The sequence below is a fragment of the Papio anubis genome, chromosome 7, assembly GCF_008728515.1.
Source record: "Papio anubis isolate 15944 chromosome 7, Panubis1.0, whole genome shotgun sequence".
NCBI classification, from domain to species: domain Eukaryota; kingdom Metazoa; phylum Chordata; class Mammalia; order Primates; family Cercopithecidae; genus Papio; species Papio anubis.
The window spans coordinates 37,309,821-37,329,453 of NC_044982.1; the positions used below are offsets into that span (position 1 = coordinate 37,309,821).

A 19,633-nucleotide genomic window follows, 5' to 3' on the forward strand; every position below is an offset into this window, starting at 1 on the left:
GCTTGGTGTTGTGTTCGTGATAGTGAGTGACTTCTCATGAGATCTGGTTAGTTTAGAAGTATGTAGTACCTCCAGCCAACTCTCTCTTGCCCTCACTCTTGCCATGTGAGGTACCTACTCCCCCTTCATCTTCTGCCATGAATAAAGCTCCCTGAGACCTCCTCAGACGCCAAGCAGACGCCAGTGCCATGCTTGTACAATGTGAGCCACTTAAACCTCTTTTCTTTATAAGTTATCCAGTCTCAGGTATTTCCCTACAGCAGTGCAAGAATGGCCTGATACAGCTCCTATTTCTCCATGTCCTTGCCAGCACATGTTATTGTCCATCTTTTTGATTCTAGCCATCCTGGCAGGTGTGAAGTGGCATCTCATTATGTGTTTGAGTTGCATTTCCCTAATGACTAATGATGCTGAGCATATTTTCCTAGGATTATTGGCCATTTCTATATCTTCCTTGGAAAAATGTCTACTCAAATCCTTCGCCAACTTTTTTTTTCTTGAGATGGAGTCTCGCTCAGTTGCCCAGGCTGGAGTCAGTGGTGTGATCCTGGCTCACTGCAACTTCTGCCTCTCAGGACCAGGTGATTCTCCCGCCTCAGCCTCCCAAGTAGGTGGGAGCATAGGCACCCGCCGTCATGCCCGGCTACTTTTTGTATTTTTGTAGAGATGGGGTTTCACCATGTTGACCAGGCTGGTCTTGAACTCCCGACCTCAGGTGATCTGCCTGCGTTGGCGTCCCAAAGTGCTGGGATTACAGGGGTGAGCCACCGCTCCAGGTCCCTTTGCCAAGTGTTAAATTGGGTTATTTGTCTTTTTATGGTCAGGTTGTAATCATCTCATCCTTTTCTGCCATCTGTCCAAAATCCTCCCCGTTCTGGAGAGCAGTAGGTACGTGGCAGGGGCCCTCCTACCCTCCCCTCTCTTTGAGAACAGCATCCTCTCCTCCCTCCTGCAAGGGCTTCCCAGCCTGAACAAAAGCTCTCCCAGCACAGGACCCTCACTCTCTCAGGAGAAAAACAACACCCATTTATAGTAGGAGCTTTGTAGCTCACCCAGGCTTTCATCCAATTTCATTCTCACAATAACCCAATGGGATAATTATTACAATTATCCCCATTTTCAGATGAGAAAACTCAATAAGGTGAAGTCACTCGGGGGAAGTAGACTATTTGGGTTTCCTACGATGCCTGCCCAGCTTCGAAGACTGTCCCACAGGCCTCGGTGCTGGGAATGTAGCGGCTGAGTCCCCAAGGATGCCCAGCTCCCTAGAGACGGCGGCTCACCTCCTTCACCCGCTGCAGCATGGGCGGCAGCCACTCGGTGTTCACTTCGCAGTGACTATCCAGAAATGTGAGGACGGTAGCTGCAGCCACATCCGCCCCACGCACTCGGGACCGGATCAGCCCTGCAAGGGGAGTAGACAGGGCTCGGTGCTGGGACTGGGCCAACTGGCTTCCCACCTGTCCCCCAAAGTCCCAGGGCTCTCCTCCCCTTCAGGGGCTGAGGTTTCCTTGAGGTTTCCTGAGTTATTGTGATTAGATTTGTCTTTGTACTTCTGCTTGTTTCCTGCCTCCCTCCCTTGCTTCTTCTTATCCACCCATCAACCACCATCACTCCAGGGTCACACCCCGAGTGCCCTCTATGTGCCAGTCACTGTCTGGGCTCTAGGGACACACTGATGAACAGTCACAGTTTAGAGCATGGAAAGGGCAATAAAGTATAGTTTGATCCTAAAGGAGAACCGGAAAACAAAACTTTTTCCCATGAGAACCTGTGGGTGGTCCCCTCCAGCCATACCCCTGTGTGTAGCATGGAGATAATCTTCGAGACTAAGATAGGCTGAAGTCTGTATGGCAGCCCCTTCCCTTCCCTTCAGCATGTTATTTAACCGCTCTGAGCCTCAGTTTTCTTATCTATAAGATGCAGAGAGATAATAATCCCTGACTGTCAGGATCAAACAAGACGACAGGGATAGAGCTTGTGCCTGGGGGACCCACACACGTCAGATTCTGTTCTTCTGTGCCTGTCCTCCAACAGCCTCACCAGCCTCATTTTGGGCAGCACTGTGCCCCGGGCTGGGACCCGCCTGGTCAGGAGGGAGGAGGCCCAGCTTCTCCTGCCCCTGCCAGAGTGGCCATGCAGCCCTGTGAGCTGTGGGAGGGAAGGACCTTACTCTTAGAGCTCTGAGTATAAGCAGCTCCTTGGAGACATTTCCCTAGTCATGCCTCTGCCCCACACTCTGCCTCTAGCTGCCTACCAGCCCGCCCTCCAGCCAAAAGCCCATCAGTCTCCACCCCAAAAGTGTCTACAAAGCCTCTAGTCATAAATGTACATTTACTGTTGTCAAATCCAGGGACAGCATATTCCCAGACCCGATGGTACCTACAGCCTAGTGGCTTGGGAAGCATTTAACTTTGGCCACTTCCATTCCGGTTTGAAGGTCTCCGTCACTGATATCCTTGTGGCCCCTTAGCCTGACTGGTCTTTCTTTCTCTCTCTTTTTTTTTTCCGAGACGGTGTTGCTCTGTCACCCAGGCTGGAGTGCAGTGGCGTAATCTTGACTCACTGCAATCTCTGCCTCCTGGGTTCAAGTGTTGAAGTGATTCTCCTGCCTCAGCCTCCTGAGTAGTTGGGGCTAGAGGCATGCACCACCACACCCAGGTATTTTCGTATGTTTAGTAGAGACTGGGTTTTAGCACATTGGCCAGGCTGGTCTTGAACTCCTGACCTCAAGTGGCCTGCTCTCCTCGGCCTCCCAAAGTGCTGGGATTATCTTAAACATATCTATCACATCCTTCTCTCACTCTAAAACCTTCAGTGGCTCCGTGCTACCTCTGCCTTATGAAGTCAATGCTTTCTTCTGGCTTCCAAGGTCTTCTATCATCTCAATTCACTCCACCCATTCCCCTTGCTGACCAGGCCTGGGGTCTCGCAGGAAGGGAGTATGAGTAGAGGGAGGTTAGGAGGCTGGCCTTTGGGTTGGGCCCCACAGGTTGGAACCATGGCTGCTTTATTCATCACCCTGGGCAAATCGCTGAAGCTCCTTAAACCCCAGTTCCCTTGTCTGTACAACGGGCACAATGGGCTTAGTACAAGGACTGAAAGTAACAAAATGGATGCCCGCAGGGGAGGAGCCCTCAGGAAAGGGGCTGTTAGTATTGCACATGCCCATACCCCTGACTGATGCCTTTGCTTGCGGAGTGCACAAGCCGGCATGCTCTCCCTTGCTACCTTTTACCTGTCTCATGACGCCCCCACACCCCGTTGAGGCCCATTCCTCCACGGAAGCCTTAACTGCTCACTCCAGCTCTCCTCCGATCTCCATGCTATTCATACACAACCACAACCAACCTGTGGCTGCAGTGGATTCTGACCCCTTGGCTATGTAGTAGCCCTCCGAGGGCAGGGACCACACTTTGTATTTCCTTCGTGTCCCCTAGAGTGCCATGCTATAGTTGCTACTCCAAAACACGTCTGGATTGGAAGTGAGGTCACATCTGCTTTATGCTTCTGGATTTTTCTGAATTTTTCTCAAAGCCTTTCCACACAGCCAGTCTCATGTAATCCTTACAATCACCTTGCAAGGCTGAAAGGGACTGTCTTATCCCATTTCTCAGGAGAGACAGCTAAGGCAGTCAGAGATGGAGCAACTTGCCTCCAGTTGTGCCTTCATGGGGCTGATCTGGGAAGCAGGAGAGTCTTCTGCAGAGCCTGGTCCCAGCCATCAGGAATGTAGCAGGGCCATGGTGGCTTGGTGTGCCACAGCACCAAGAGAGAGTGCGGAGGTGCAGAGGATGACACCAAGATGGGCCCTCGGCAGGAACCAGGGTGCAAGGACTCACCTTCTCGCCGGTCATTGCGCAGGCACTTGACCTTGGGGATCCTGGTCAGGAGTAGACAATCTTCCGCTGAGGACGTAGAGAGGAAGGCAAGCTCATTTAGACATGGGCATCAGGCCACTAGTGGTTTGGCTGCCATGAAAATTGCCCCATACTAAGCCCAGGAAAGGGCTGGGGATGGGAATGGGGAAGGGGTATGGTCATCATTACTGGCCGAAGGGTTGCCCTGCCCCACTCTCAGGCCAGATTGAAGAGTGCCTGTACCTACGGCAGTACTCCACTCCACCTCAGGGAGCACCAGAGAGCACGTTTGGAGGTGGTTACCAGCCCAGCTAGCATCTGCATTTGGCAGTTGTAATAATGAAGGATGCTGTTGAGTTTCTTTACTTTAAAAAAAATATATCATCTCACAACTGTCCCATCCAAAGCAACACCCACCCTTCTTTCCCCTCCTTTGACACCAGGAAACAGGACCAGGGAAGGGTCCTAGAAAAGACAGGATCCCTGCCGGGGACAGAAAGGTGTCTGTGATGGTCAGGACAACACCAACCTTGCCTTGGTGTTCTGGGGAAACGGAGACGAGGGTGGAATGCAGGGCTGCAAAAAGGAAGGTGACTACTCACGATCTGAACTGAAGTCATCCACTAAAATGATCTCCTGGATCAAGTTGGCAGGAGTTCGGTTCAGGACACTAGAGTAGCAGTGGAAACAGAAAGAGCCTGGATTTAGGAACCACCTCCCATTTTTACCCCTCCCTGGGCCGTGGGACTCCCCAGCCGCCCAGCTCCAGGGCCAGCACCCTGGGTGCTCCTACCTGAATCCCATTCTTGTCTAAGTTCATTAAGGAAAAGGGGAGATGGGAGTTCAACTTGACCACAAGCCCAGGCCTAGCAGGAAGAATCCACCTCCAATCTGCTGCTCTGTGACACCGACAGACACTGCTGGGCTTCCATCACCCTCCTGAGGTCTCCTGTCTAGCCCGACCTCCCTCAGCTCCTGACACCTACATTTCTGTCCTTGTCCTGGACACCTGACCTGGTGTTTGACTATCACATTCCTCTAACAGTTGGACTTCTGGGGTCTTCCTGGCCCTGATTCACCAGTTTCACCTTCTCAGAAGTACAGGACTCAGCCTCCAGCACCTGCTGAGCTTCATGCTGTCTGGCCACAGCGCCCGATCCCAATATCCTCCCCTGCCAGCACCACTGAGATGACAGTCCTGTGGCTGGACTTACCTCTTCACCGTGCGCAGCAGGGTGGAGCGGGCCTCATTGTGGAAGGTGATGATGACGCTGGTGGCCGGCAGGTCCGAGGAGTAGGACACAGACGGGCAGCTGAGCAGGGAGCAGAGGTCAGAGCCAGCCATGAGGGCATCCTCAGGGCAGGCCAAGGTTTTTCTTTGTCCAGTTTATTGCACCCGAGAATACTTCTGCGAGGCAGAGAAGGCACACCCAAAGCCAGGCCAGAGGCCCCGCCCTTCTACCCCCATGCTGTATCCCACACTGGCCCAGAGCCCAGATGCCACCCATCCTGGGGTCCTGGAAGGGAAGCAGCAGGTTGGGAGACCTTCCAAAGCCTGAGGGCTCTTTACCAGGGATCCAGAGCCCCCAGAGGGTACAGCACCAGGCCCCAGGATACAGCCCTGACCACACAGACAGAACTCTCTGTCCTATGATGGGGGGGATATGCGAAAGGGAAAACCACCTCTTTGTTTGTCCCGATACCCTGGAGCTTCTTCCTTCTCTCCTCCCACCTCAGGACATTTGGTAGCATCTGCAGAGGAATCACCCCTACCCTGGCTGCCAGGGAATTCCTCCCTCTCACTGCCCAATACTGACAGCCCTGCTGCAGACAATGGACTGGGGAGCAGTCTCGCTCCTCCGGGGGTCCTGGGTCCCCTGGAAGAAACAAGCCTCTGATAAGACACCAAAGGCCTATCTCGCCACCCCCTCCCTCCCCAGCCATCCATATACACCACATTTTCTGGCCTACTGGCTCCCTCTCCTCTAGAAAGGGAGTGAAAACAATTCATTCCTGCCAGACTTCATCCCTGTTGTTTCTGTGCATGCATTTATTTGCGCTCCTGGGGCGCTGGAAGGCGGCCTCCATTGCTGGTTTTCATAGCAATCTTCTTTATTACAATTGCTCTCTGACTATTCCAGCAGTGACCATTTTTTCATTATGGCATTCATTCTACTGACAGCAGCTTACAGCCCGAATTCCCAGGCCCGTTTCCTGCCCTGCAGAGCAGACCGGGTCAGACAGGCGGGAGTCCCACTAGCCTGGGACCCCCCTGGGGGAAATCTTGACAGGCTGTGCAATAATTCTCCTGGAGAGGGGGTGTGGGGTAGTGGTGGCTGAGGGAAATTTGCCTTCTGCCCCTTGAGAAACCATGCTGCTCAAGGGCCTACGAATTGTGGGGGTGGGAGTGAGCTTGGCTGGCTGAGCTGGGGTGTGCTGGGAGCAGCAGATACCTCCTAAGTGTGTACCCTCCCAGTGCTAACCTCCAGGGCCCCAGTCGTTCTGTCCTGATCCCCCAACCATCCGGTGCCCAGGAAGGAGGGAATCGGGACAGCGATGTCTCCCTGGAGGGGGCAAACCCACCCACACCCCATCTGAAGGGTGAACTTGACCTCCCCTCCCCACTGGCCCCCTCCAACCCTTTCCACCATGTATGCCTCTGGGATTGATGTATTGATGTCCCTGAGGATGGGGGTTTATCTGGCTCCCAGGAGCCAGGAGTCTCTAAAGGGGTTTGTCCCAGCCCTGAGTTTTGAGTTTGGAGCTGGTGGGGTTTTCTCTGTGATCCTCCTTGGGCTGTCCTATGTGGTTTATGTCCCTTTGCTTCCCTGGACGGGGCTCCCTAGATTGAGGACTGGACCAGAAATGAACCTGACAGTTTGGAGTCCAGCAGACACTATAGCCTGCAGGGCTGCAAGGAAGAGCAGCTCCTACCAGTGAACTGGCCCCATCATGGTGGGAGGCCTGCCCACCAAAGCCAGCACGTCCTTTGCTTCCCTACACATGTGCACACACATGCACACACACACACACACACACACACTCCGTGAGCCACCTCAGCTTTCTTTTTTTTTTTTTTTCTTTTTTGAGACGGAGTCTTACTATGGCACCCAGGCTAGAGTGTGGTACTGTGATCTTGGCTCACTGCAACCTCTGCCTCCTGGGTTCGAGAGATTCTCCTGCCTCAGCCTCCTGAGTAGCTGAGATTACAGGTGTCCACAACCACACCCCGCTAATTTTTGTATTTTTAGTAGAGATGGGGTTTCACTATGATGGCCAGGCTGGTCTTGAACTCCTGACCTCAAATGATCCGCCCGCCTCGGCCTCCCAAATTGCTGGGATTACAGGCGTGAGCCACCGTGCCCGGCCCACCTCAGCTTTCTGAGAGGGCCCGGCAGCAGCATATGGACCTCATCCACCCACCACTACCTTGGATTTAAAGCATCTCATTTAAAAATCTACGTAGCCCCCAGGGCAATTCCCCCTTTAAGTTTCTCAGTGAGCACCTGAGAAGGTTCAGAGTCAGGTAAGCTGGAGGGTGAACAGAGATTACCCAGGACAAGCCCTCGATTTACAGATCGGGGCCAGCAGATCCTCCAGACCCTGGGACTAGGTCGGCCATGGCTAGGGCTGCCCACGAAAGGCCTCCAAGTGGAGCTACGTGGATGTAACCTCTTCTGTGGCACAGGCAGACAGGAGGGGACACTGCCCAGGCCTAGGTGAGAAAGAACTTCTGAGGCCCAGAAACGGCCAGCAGACCTGGTGTTGGCCTTGCCGTGTACCAGGAGTACTGCCTTACTTGGCTGCATGAGTGGTTTCTGGAGGCTGACAGTGCTGGTGTTACAGGACAGCAAGGCTGAGGTCTGGGGCTCCTCCAGCCCTGTGTTCATCTCACCTTGCACGGGCTACCAAGCACCCTGGACTTCAGGCATGCGTCTGTGAGTGACAAGGAAGGTGCTAGAACCAGGCCCTCTCGTACCCTCACCTCACCTATACCCTTTGTGCTGTGGAGTAGCTGCTTCAGAATTAAAAGCAACCTTGATCCAAGTCATTGTTCCTACCCTCAAACCAGGACCAGATGGAGGCCCAGCCTAGCTCTGAGCACATAGCTGCAGGCACAGCGGTGGGTCAGCTCCAACAGTGCCCTGGTCATTCTGTGAGATGTCTGCATAGAGCGCAGAAGAGGGGCCCAACCTAGCCGGGGTTGGGAAGGAGCCTTCCATGGAAGGGAGGACAGTGAGCCAAGTGTCCTTGAAGTGAGCCAAGTAGCTCAAAGGGTAGGTGGGGCGGAGGACGTGCGTTTGGGCAGGGGAAACAGCACATGTGAAAGCAAGGAAGGAAGGAGGGAGGAGTCCGTGACTGCTGGACCATCAAGTGCTGGGGAAAAGGTGGGTAAGGCCAGGTCACGGGGAGGGGAGGGTGGTGCTTCAGCATCAGGAACTCAGACTATTCCTGCAGGTGACAGCAGGAAGAGGAAAGATTGCAGATGGTGACTTTCATACTCTAGACAGAACACACAAAGGCCTAAACCTGGAGAGGGGCTAATGCCTTGCTTAAGGCCGGTCACTCACACTGAGCTGGGATGAGAGTGGAGGCTTCATTGGTCCTGGTCTAAGGCCTCTCCCACCTCACTACACGGGGAGAACTAAGAACAAGACTGGGAAGCATTTCTGGGAGTTGCTGAGGAGGTGGGGCTGTGGTGCAGGAGGAAAGGTAGGTCAATGGGGTGGGGCACAGCACCCCACTGTTTGCAATGGGCAGGGCTGTGACTCTCTCCACTTTAGGCACCACCAGTAAGGCCCCAAGAGCGCCTGGCTCACCCACCCCCACGGACCTCCTTTTGGTCCCCTCCCAGGTCACTTTTGCTGGGACGCCAGACTGAAGTGCCTCGGGGCCTCCTTGGCCTCAGCTGAGCAGTTTCCTTGGTCTTGGCAGGGCCTCAGTAGGTCAGATAAAAAAACAACAGAGGGTGAGGGTTTTTGAATGTCTAAATCACTGGACACAGTCTGAGGAAGTCATCCTGATTTCTTAGATACATGTAAAATAAGGCAAACTAAACAATGTTGGCCTTTTCTCAGACTTTCTTCCTCCACCGACACGATGGAGGCCGTACCTGTAATGGCGGGTGTCCCGGATGGGCCGGTCCGGGCTCAACTTGTCACTCTCCAGCTGGTTGAAGGCATGCTGCCTGTAGGGGTCCTCTCCGGCCTTCAGCTGCTTGGCCGACAGGTAGGCCTTCTCATCAAAGCCTTTCGAGGGAGTTCCTGTCACCTGAGATGAAGGTCAGCGTCAGAGAGGACCACAGGCAGGAGGACCCCACCGTATGGCGAGCACTCAGCACACACCAGGCGGGAGCCAGCCGCGTGGCCTCATTTGTGCCTTACGCCAATTCTGTGAGGAGGAGACCGTTATCTTCCCCATTGTACAGGTGAGAAAACTGAGGCTCAAGAGGCTTTTTTTCTTTTCTTTCTTTTTTTTTTTGTTGACACAGGGTCTCATTCTGTCACCCAGGCTGGAGTGCAGATCTTGGCTCACTGCAACCTCCGCCTCCCAGGTTCAAGCGATTCTTCTGTCTCAGCTCCTGAGTAGCTGAGATTACATGTGCGCACCACCACACCTAGCTAATTTTCATAATTTTGGTAGAGATGGAGTTTCGTGGTGTTGGCTAGGTTGGCCTTGAACTCCTGACCTCAAGTGATCCACCTGCCTCGGACTCCCAAAGTGCTGGGATTACAGGCATGCACCACTGCACCCAGTCATCAAGAGGCTTCTTAAAAAGCATCCAGGGTCAGAGCTAGTAAGTCACAAGGTCTGGATTTAAACTGGTTATTCTGACTCCAAAGCCCATGCTCTTAACCAATGCTCTTGGCAGGATACGGGGAGGGTGAGTCCTGGAGTGCACTAGACCTCTAAGTCAAGGTGTCCTGAGGGGACTACAAACCAGAATGGACCCTTCTAAGCACCTGCAGATTGACAGTCTCCTAGGGAGAAACCTGGGCCTAGCCTTGGGCTAGGCATTATATAAGGCACCAATCAGTAAAACACCAGGGCTTGGACAAGCTGCTACAGAAAGAACTACCTGTAAGGACAGCAAACCCCTGCAGGCTGAAGCCAGAGCTACCAGAACTCAGGTGCTCAGACAGTGGTGCATCTTCTCTGGGACTTTTGCTTGCTCCTGAAATGGCCCCCTGTAAGATCCACTGGTCCCCAGGCACTAAGTACTGGGCAGTGATGGATGGTAGATGCCATCGCCCATCCCCTTCCTTCACAGCCACGCCCTACCCTGTGCTCCCAGAGTCCCCATCAACAGACACTGGGGAAGGACACATCTGAAATGCACAGATGGATGCACACACCTGACATCTCATTACTTGAACCAAACTGCTGGCTAGATATTCTCCAGAGTGCCATGAAATATCACCAACTGGGGGTACATCCCAACTCCAACTTTCCACCCAACCATCAGCCCTAGGCTGAAGCTGTAGCCCCAGAGGAAGCAGAAAGGAGGGTGAGAATTGCCCACTCACAAAACTCTTGCCTGAGGATGCTATCACAGGCTAGTCCTAGAGGGATGCTCCCAGCAAGGCAGCTGGACCTGTGGGGAGTGGACCGCTGTGTGGTATGACACTGGGACTATCACCAGCAGCTCAGGGTCTCTACGTTCCCCTGAGAGCCTAGCCCCCAACCTCACTGGACAGGCATGCCCAGGGTCCAGGGAGCTCTGATCTCTGGAACTGCTGCCACTCTGTAGCGATGCTACCTTCTCAGGTTGCCTCCTGTCCTAGGAGCCAGTTGGAGGCTCTCTGAGGGCAGAACAGTGAGGGAGATGTCCTCGTGTCCGCTGGGCCCACCCCATGCTAGACAAAGATGCTCATGATGGTAACACGGCTGTGGCGGCTGTGCTGGAATGTTGAGGTGGTGCCATGCCAGAGACTGAACAGATGTGGCAGAGCCCCCGGTGAACTCAAAATCCATTTCAGGAAAGACGGAAGGATGGAAGGAAGGAAGGAGGGAGAAAAGGATTGTTTTGGCTTGAGGATCGCCAGAAGGATCCAAGCCATCCAACTCTGAAAGTGAGAGTGAAAGGGAGAGTGATTCTTTGTGTCCTTCCCACCTGGGAGAGCAATGGAGGCCCTCTTCGCTCTGGGTCAGGGAAATTGAACGGAGCCTCCAGTTGATGGCAAAGGAGCTATAAAGAAAAACTGCGGAGGGATGATTTGCTGAGGCTCCCAAAGGGAGAGTGTGCACTTCATTATCCTCCAGGTCAGCGGTGGGAAATAGCCATGTTTGTTTGTTTAGGACTTACGGCCGCTCTGTGGGCTCAGGAAAGCTCTGAGTCCTCATCCCACACTCATTCATTGCCCAGTGAACACTGACAGTCACTCATCTACCAGGCACTGGGGCACCCTTCTGAATCACCTAAACATGCATTCATTTGTTTATGAATGCTTGCATTCACTCATTCATTCATTAATGCATTCATTCCACAAAGCTCCACCGAGCACTTCCTATGTGCCAGGAAGCAGAAGTAAGGTTTCTGAGATGGTTCCCCCTGCCCCAGCCTGCTGCCTTCCCCACCTCATTCAAGACTTCCTCAGGGCCATGGAGACGGCTGTGGAAGAATGTCTGCTCAGGCCCAGGCTTCTCTAGAGAGTTCCTCCCAAACCCTTGAAATTGAGTTACACATCCTCAAAGATGCTATTGGAAAAGTCTGCTGTTCCCTTCCACAAGCCCTACTCTCTGGGTGGTCCAACCCCGCTCCGGGTGGCATCAGGGTTTGGGGTTTGACTCTTCACCTGTGAGACAGCTTGTGAGACAGGTATCATGGAAACAGTAGGCCCAGAGGCCTTAGCTCTCCTTTCAGGATGACCCTGCTGTCCCTTGGGGTTGGAGCTGAAATGTCAGTGGCCCTGAGCCAGTGAAGTGGAGGGGATCCTGAGGAAGGGTAGGTTGTGGCTCCTGGCAATTCCATGACCTCTGAAGGGCTTTCATTTCCTCTCTCCTCAGCTCTCTCCGGCCTCACCTGGGTCACCACCCAGAGCTGTTCTACTTCTAATATGTAACCCCAGTTCCCATGCCCAGACCATAATCACTTCCTCCCAGCTCTTGAACTCCTCCTTTTGCCTTTAGTCCCATTCTTTGATCTTGAGACTTCAGGTCTTTGAATGTCCCATGGGTGCCCCTAACTTGGCATCTCAAAACAAATCCCCACTTATCCCAAAGTTGCTGCTTCTCCTGCATTCCCTGTTGCAGAGATGGGCAGTTCCACCCAAGTCATGAATTCACCAAGTCATCCTTGATGCCCTCCCATGCTCCATAGCCTGATTCAACGTCTGCCCTGTGTATTCATAGGCAGTGTACTTAACACCACTGGTATTAACTCAGCAAACACTGATTGAAAACCTACTGTGTACATACACTGGGTAAAAGGCTGGGAATGTGGAAATAAACAAAAGGCAACATGACCCCTAGAACAGGAATCCAAGCATCTGGTCCCTTTCATGCCCCATCCCATGCCAGGCTTGGCCATGTCGGATCAGGAAGAAGAAACCTCCAATCCCAAGCTCAGAGCGGGGGCAGCTGGGGAACTGACCACAGAACCTCCCCCTACCCCGACTCCCACTGGAGCAGGAGTCTGCAGATGTCATGTGACCAGTGGATGCTGTTTCCCTCCTCCCCTCTTCTAAAGGGGAACTGTGCTGCTGCTAGCCTGCATTCCATCCACATTGCTCACTAAGCGCGTATTGGCGAGGGAGTAAATGCATCATTTGGCACTTGGCTGCAGGACCATGAGGAGCTATATCTGGACCAGTTCAAGAGACTGGAGATCCTGGGCTTGGAGCCACTGGATGGGACTGGCTTGGCTGCCCTCTCTGGTGGGGGTGGTGAGAGTATTTTGGGTTGTTGGTGGAATTCTTATGTCAGGCAGGGGCACATGTCACATGACACTGACATCTGTGCTTTACTTCTCTTTCTTTTCACTAGACGGTGAGCTCTTCCTCACGGGGCTCCCCGCACCTGGCACATAGTAGGTACTCAATAGGTGTTTGCTGCATCAAGGAATAGATGAGTAAATGAATGAATACCTAAATATTGTCCCTGCTCTCAAAGGATCTATAATCAACTGGAGAGAAAACAACAGCAAACAAATGGGACCCTGTGATACATCACGTGACCTTCAATGCCCCCCCGACCCCCACCCCCACCCGCTGTCTCACAGACCACGAGCCCCCAAGCTCACAATGGCCTGAGGCACTCTCTGGGCAGGTGTCACCTTGCTGAGCTTGCTTTCACTATTGCCCCTTATGTGCTCTGCTCCAGTCACACTTTCTTTCTGTGAAAGGCTCTTCTGTGTGGCTTTCTCCTTCACCTCCTGCAGAGCCCTGCTCAAACCTCGCCTCCTCTGTGAGCCTTCCCCCACCACCATATGTAACTCTGTGATCCCAACCCGACCCTCACATTCCCTGCCCTCTTGCACTGTTTTACTTCTCCTATGGCACTCATCGCAATCTCACAGTCTGTATGTGCTTGACTTATTTATTTTAGGTTTTTGGCTACTTCTCCTGATAAGATTATAAGCTTCACCAGGGCAGGGGTTTTCTGTTTTGTCCAATGCTGAATCCCAAAGCCCAGAGCAGAACCTTGGTGATTGTAGGCACTCAAAAACAATAGCTACTGAATACATGTGTGATCTCAAGCCTCTCCTTCCTCCTTTCCCCACCTGCACCCTTGGCCAAACACAACACTTGAAACTGAGGTGGGCCAAGCTGACATAGGGTAGTTTTTGCCCGTCTTAGAGATCTTCTTCCTCATTCATAGGCTCCTGGAAGGACTGTCATTCACTGTCCCCTGCCCCACCAACACCCCAAGCACCACCACAAGGGTGAGTACAAGATCCTGGCTAGGCCAATCTTATTGCTGCACCCCTAGACACAGTGATTGGTTCAGCAGTGGTCATTTGATTTGATCTGGGCCAATCAGAATCTTCCCTGAGACTTTTCTATACAATGAACTTTTTTTTTGCCAGCACTGCCAAGCGTGCAAAATGAGAATCTTCTTGTCCATCACATGGAGAAACCTTGTCTGAAAAATTAACCAAGAAGAAACAATCAGAACCAGGAGATGTAAAGTATCTACCTACCTACCTACCTACATATTTTTTTTTTAAAAAAACTAATTTGAGTTGGATGTTCTTCTCTAGTGACCAAAAGTTCAGAGATATCAGTCCTTCAGTTATTTCAATAAATAGAAAATCATTCTCCACAAGTAAAAAGCAAAATCAAACCCAAATCTCAACAAGTGAGTCACTGACAACAATCACAGTCATTGGTGGCAACGTTCCATTCCAAAATATCAGGCCTGTCTTTGGCATTTGGCCAGTGGCTTAAGTCCAGAGTTGGGTGGGGCATTCCCAGCCTTCCCCAGCAGGCAGGGCTGTGTTCAGGCTTTGAGACTGGGGGTTCCATCTGGACCATGGCTCCAGAAGCCCTGGTGTTGCCATGGTGAGGAAGGAAGGTTGGGGAGATGGTGAGTGACAGGCTGATGAGCCTCCCACATCCTTCCAGCCTCCCGCTGAGAGTTCTTGGCTGATGTTTAGACAGTTGCCTCCCTCCCCAGTCTTTGTACTTTTAGGGAGTGCCAAATCCAGCACTTCCGTGTCCAGTAGGTCAATCACATCTGAAATGGTTTAAGTTGAAATAATGACTTTTTTCTATAAAATGGGAAGAATTACTATCTCACCTTGGACAGCTTTATTTTCAGTCTATCATTTCAATTAGACCTTGAAACTTCCCTGACTTGTTTCAGTTTTTTTTTTTTTCCAGCTTATTTTTTTGCTTATTGCTTCCTGCTAAATTTAGGAAACAAACAGCAAAGAAGAAGGTTTAAAATAAGAAAGGAAAATATTTTCCATGTCATTTTCATCAAAAACAGTTCAGTCCAAATCTCCAAGCCTTGTAAACTTTCTTTTAAAACATACACATGCCCCTAAGTTTTAGAATTAAACAGCTCTGACTCATTTTAAATAATTGTTGCCCAGTGTTCTTTAACTGCCAGTAAAACAGGTACCTGCTGGGTTTGCCTTTCACTAAATTTCAATGAAACTGCAAGTGAAAAGGATCTGGCCCTATTTTATGGATGGCCCCTGACTTTTTTCCTGAGTCTATTATAAACCAAAAACACCTGGTGAATAAAATGTGATTTCCAACCACTCCCCTCTCCCCTGGGAGTAAAATCTTACCTGATTCTCTGTACCAAGTTGAAAGACTGCCATTCATTATGAGAGCTGGGAAGCTAAACACACAATTCAACAACTCTGAGCCCAAAGTCTCAGGTTCCAGCTCTTCCAAATGAAAAGGAGGGGAAAGGGCCTCCCTGAGCCTGCCTCAGGAAGTAGCCAACCCCACTGAGCTGCCAGTGGTCTCATCCAACCAGACAAGGTGCTGCGGGCTGAGTGGGGTATCAGGGGTCCCTCAGGAGTCTGCTCCAGACATGTCCCCATCTTTGGCTGCACATTGCCTCAAAAGTGGCAATTACTGTAGTGACTGGCCAGGGCTTTGAACTCTCATGGCCCTGGAGTAGCATGGCAGTTCTTACTGCTCTCTGGCCTTGGAAAGTCACTTACCCTTTCTGAACATGTTTCTTCTTCATCTGGAGAATGGAAATTATCAAGAATGCAATGTATATAATGTGCTTTGCACAGTGCCTGGCACATGAATTATGATTAATTATTATTATTAACTAATGAATTATTATTAACTATTATTATCATATTATGTTATCTGCCTTTTTATCAGTAGTTCTCAACCTTGGCCACGCATTAGAATCACGTGGGAAGATGGCAAAAAGCCTGATGTCCAGGTCATACCCAAGACCAGCTAAACCAGAATCTCTGGAGGTGGGACGAAAGCAGCAGATGTTTCTAAAGCCCTCCAGGCAGTTCCAGTGTGATACCAAGTTGAGAGCCGCTGCTTTATACAAACTCATGATGGTGAGGGGCTAATCATGGGCTGGTGAAATCATAGGATCTTGGAACTACAAGGGACCTTAAAGGCTGTCTCCTCTGACCCCGTTCCCAGGAAGACTAACCGTGAGTCTGGTTTTTGGCCTCTGTTTGTATTGACCAGAAACTTCACCATCAGCAGAGCCAACTGAAACTCAGCTAGAGCCACTATGGTTACTATGGAAATCCACTACCTTGCAACACTTCTGTCCCACAGGCCTGGGAGGCCCTAGTTTAGTTACATATCCAGAACACGAGATGGGAGCTACCTGGGGAGACCCACCTAAGGCCTCCAGTTAGATTTCCCAACACATTCTAATACGACTCCTCCAGCGGTACTGAGGACTGCAAAGCTTTCCAACACTAGTGGTTTCACTGAGAAAGAGCTCCTGTGACCTTATGAGTGCTTGTGGTTCCAGTGATCTCACCAAGAAAGTGGAGGGAGGCCCATTGCTTATTCCCCTAGGGATATGAGCCAACCAGTGTCCTCTACCTAAGGCTGGGCCAAGGCAGCAGGCCCGCCATTCCAGGCGGTCTCTGCTCAGACCCCAGGGTCCCCTCCAGGCCCACCAGGCTCCCCATGTCTCCATTTCCCACACTCTGCCCAGCCCAGAGGCCATCTGGGGATGGAGGGAGTGTGAGGCTGGTCCATGCCAGAGATATGTGATGCTCAGCTTGCACCTGCTTATCAGTTTCGCCAGTGCAAGTCGAGCATCCCTGGGTCTGTGAGGGGTATAAAAGCCTTGCCTGATCCTTCCAGCCACAGCTGCTGTAGCCCAGGGTGTGAGGGAAGACTGGGCGTCTTCAACAGGAATCAGCTGATGCTGACGGCTCGTTGAGGCTCTACTGTGCAGTGGGTGCTATGCCAAGGGCTTATTTCTATCTCCAAATGCTCCTCTTTTCCTTATTTTACAGAGGTGGAAACTGAGGCCTAAAGAGGTACAATAGTATGCCCAAGGTCAAATAGCTGCTGAGTGGCTTAGCCGGGACCAAAATTGAGGCTGTCTGGCCACAGAGCCTAAGCACAAAGCCTTCTCTGTGTGTCTTCAGACCAGCTCGTGGCTCAGATGTCCTTGGCATCCCCCCTTGCCAATACTGAGTCCTGCGCTCCAAAGCAGGCTGGCCTCTGGTGCCCGGCATACAGCTGGGTCCTGACAAGCTCAGGCTGGAGGTTGCTTCCCTCCTTGGCTCAAGGATCAGGGCATCAGCTCCTGACTCAGATAGGGACTTGCCCAGTGCTGTCACTTCTTGGCCTGGACATGCGCTTCTCGACCATGGCTCAAAAGAACATGGCAAAACAGAAAAATACAAGAGTTTGTGTACTCAGACCAAATCAGCACACCACCAGATTTCCTGGGTCCTCTCAGCCAGCGACACTCTCAGGGTCCTGATGACCCTCAGCAGCAGTCACATCTAATGGGAGACAGTCGTTCTTGCTCAGGGTACCAGTCCCCTAAACAACCTGGTCCTGCTCTGTTGCTGAGGAAAAGGACATGAGCAGCATGAATTGCTAAGACAGGACAACCTCAAGGCAACTGAGGCCCCAATAAACACCCTCTGGGCCAACATGGGGTTCAGGTCGGTGCCACTTCGGCTGTAGTCACAAGCGTAAAGCATCAAGGTCTGCATGCCACCATTGTACTTCAGCTATTTCACAGTCAGTATCTATGCAACACGGACTGATCACACTTGAAGTTAAAAAAAATGTTTTTTAGAGATGGGGTCTTGCTCTGTTGCCCAGCCTGGAGTGCAGTGGCATGATTCTAGCTCATTGCAACCTCAAGCTCCTAGGTTCAAGTGATCCTCCTACCTCAGTCTCCCATAGTAGCAGGACTATATATATTATAGATAGATAGATAGGTAGGTAGGTAGATAGATAGATAGATAGATAGATAGATAGATAATTTTATTTTATTTTTTTTATTTTTAGAAATAGGATCTTGCTATGTTACCCCAGGCGGGTCTCAAGTTCCTGGCCTCAAGTCATCCTCCTGCCTTGGCCCCTGAAAGTGCTGGGATTATAGGCGTGAGCCACCCCAACATATTAAGGGAGGAAAAAGTAATAATGGGCCATATAACATATAGAACACGTACAGTGTGACTATTGCAAAGATGGTGACAGCCTTCTGCACCACTGACTGAGGTCAGGACCAGTGGGGGCCAGAATCCAATTCAACACATTAGAACTCAGCAAGGCTTTGATTGCCAGCTGAGTGTCTCGGTTTATAACACTTTTCAGAAAAGAGAGCCAAAGGCCGGGCGCGGTGGCTCAAGCCTGTAATCCCAGCACTTTGGGAGGCCGAGACGGGTGGATCACGAGGTCAGGAGATCGAGACCATCCTGGCTAATACGGTGAAACCCCGTCTCTACTAAAAATACAAAAAACTAGCCGGGCGCGGTGGCGGGCGCCTGTAGTCCCAGCTACTCGGGAGGCTGAGGCAGGAGAATGGCGTAAACCCGGGAGGCGGAGCTTGCAGTGAGCTGAGATCCGGCCACTGCACTCCAGTCTGGGCGACAGAGCGAGACTCCATCTCAAAAAAAAAAAAAAAAAAAAAGAAAAGAGAGCCAAAAACAGAGTAGTGGTCGATGTGGCACATTATTGGCACGGTGGGTCAAATTTAGAAACATGTTACCTGTGGTTTGTGACTTGTAATTAATTGGTTAGGCTATACTCTCACAATAATGTCCACCAATAGGACACAGCATGACAAAGGCAGATTTTTTGAGTCAGATTAAACATAAGGAAAAGGGAGAGGGGAAGGAGAACTTGGGAAAAAATCAGCCTGCCTCTCATGTGACTTTCTTTGAGGCTCTGCTGTGGTTCGAATATGTCCCCTCCAAAATTCCTGTTGAAACTTAATCCCCATTGTCGTGGTATTAAGAAGTAAGGCCTTTTGGGAAGTGATTAAGTCAGAAAGGCTCCGCCTTCATGAATGGATTAATGCCTTTATAAAAGAGGCTTCAGAGAGAGTTCACACCTTTATGCCCTGTCACCTTTTGCCATGTGAGGACACAGCATTCGTCCCCTCTGGAATACACAGCAACAAGGTACCATCTTGGAAACAGAGAGAACAGCCCTCAACAGACACCAAACCTGCTGGTGCCTTGATCTTGGGTTTCCAGCCTCCGAAACTGTGAGAAATCAATTTCTGTTGTTTATAAGCCACCCCGTCTATGATATTCTGTTACAGCAGCACAAAGACAGGACCGCTGCTGGAGCAGGTGTGACCTGTCCCCTCAATAGGACCATGCCCCTGGACTGCGTCTACCCCTGTAGCCCAGTATTTTATCAACGCACAAAGTACCCATAAATTTTGGAAAGAGGGATAATACTATTTATTAAAATTTTATTGATTTATTGAGCTAGGGTCTCATTCTGTCACCCAGGCTGGAGTGCAGTGGTGCCACCATAGCTCACCGCAGCCTCAACTTCCTAGGCTCAAGTGATCCTCCTGCCTCAGCCTCCCAAAGTCTTGAGGTTACAGGCGTGAGCCACTGCATCCAGCCCTAATTTTTTTTAGACAGAAAAAACCCTTTTGATTACTTCTGGGATACCACAAGGGCAGTTTTATTCCATTAGAAAACAGACACAAACGTTCCGATCATAGCACATTTTAGATGCATGTGCAGGGATCAATAGAAATGGGGCATTTATTGCAATTTTGCACAGTACACTGAACCATACGTTGTTAGTAAAAACAACAGTTTCATGTATTGTAATGTGATAGAAATAAACCACTGATTAGGTATGTTTGTCCATGTTTCCCTTTAT

General features: G+C 51.1%; 1 protein-coding gene across 2 annotated transcripts in view; it reads right to left on the reverse strand.

The window, feature by feature from the left end:
• Nucleotides 1-19,633, reverse strand: part of GALNT16 (polypeptide N-acetylgalactosaminyltransferase 16) — a 96,313-nt gene that overhangs the window by 25,479 nt on the left and 51,201 nt on the right. For both annotated transcript variants that reach the window (XM_017961276.2, XM_017961275.2), the window contains exons 2-6: nucleotides 8,974-9,131; nucleotides 5,075-5,173; nucleotides 4,463-4,530; nucleotides 3,843-3,908; nucleotides 1,284-1,405 (exon numbers count right to left, since the gene is read on the reverse strand). In XM_017961276.2, the coding sequence (XP_017816765.1) occupies nucleotides 1,284-1,405; nucleotides 3,843-3,908; nucleotides 4,463-4,530; nucleotides 5,075-5,173; nucleotides 8,974-9,131 (513 nt within the window). The remainder of the gene's footprint in view (nucleotides 1-1,283; nucleotides 1,406-3,842; nucleotides 3,909-4,462; nucleotides 4,531-5,074; nucleotides 5,174-8,973; nucleotides 9,132-19,633) is intronic.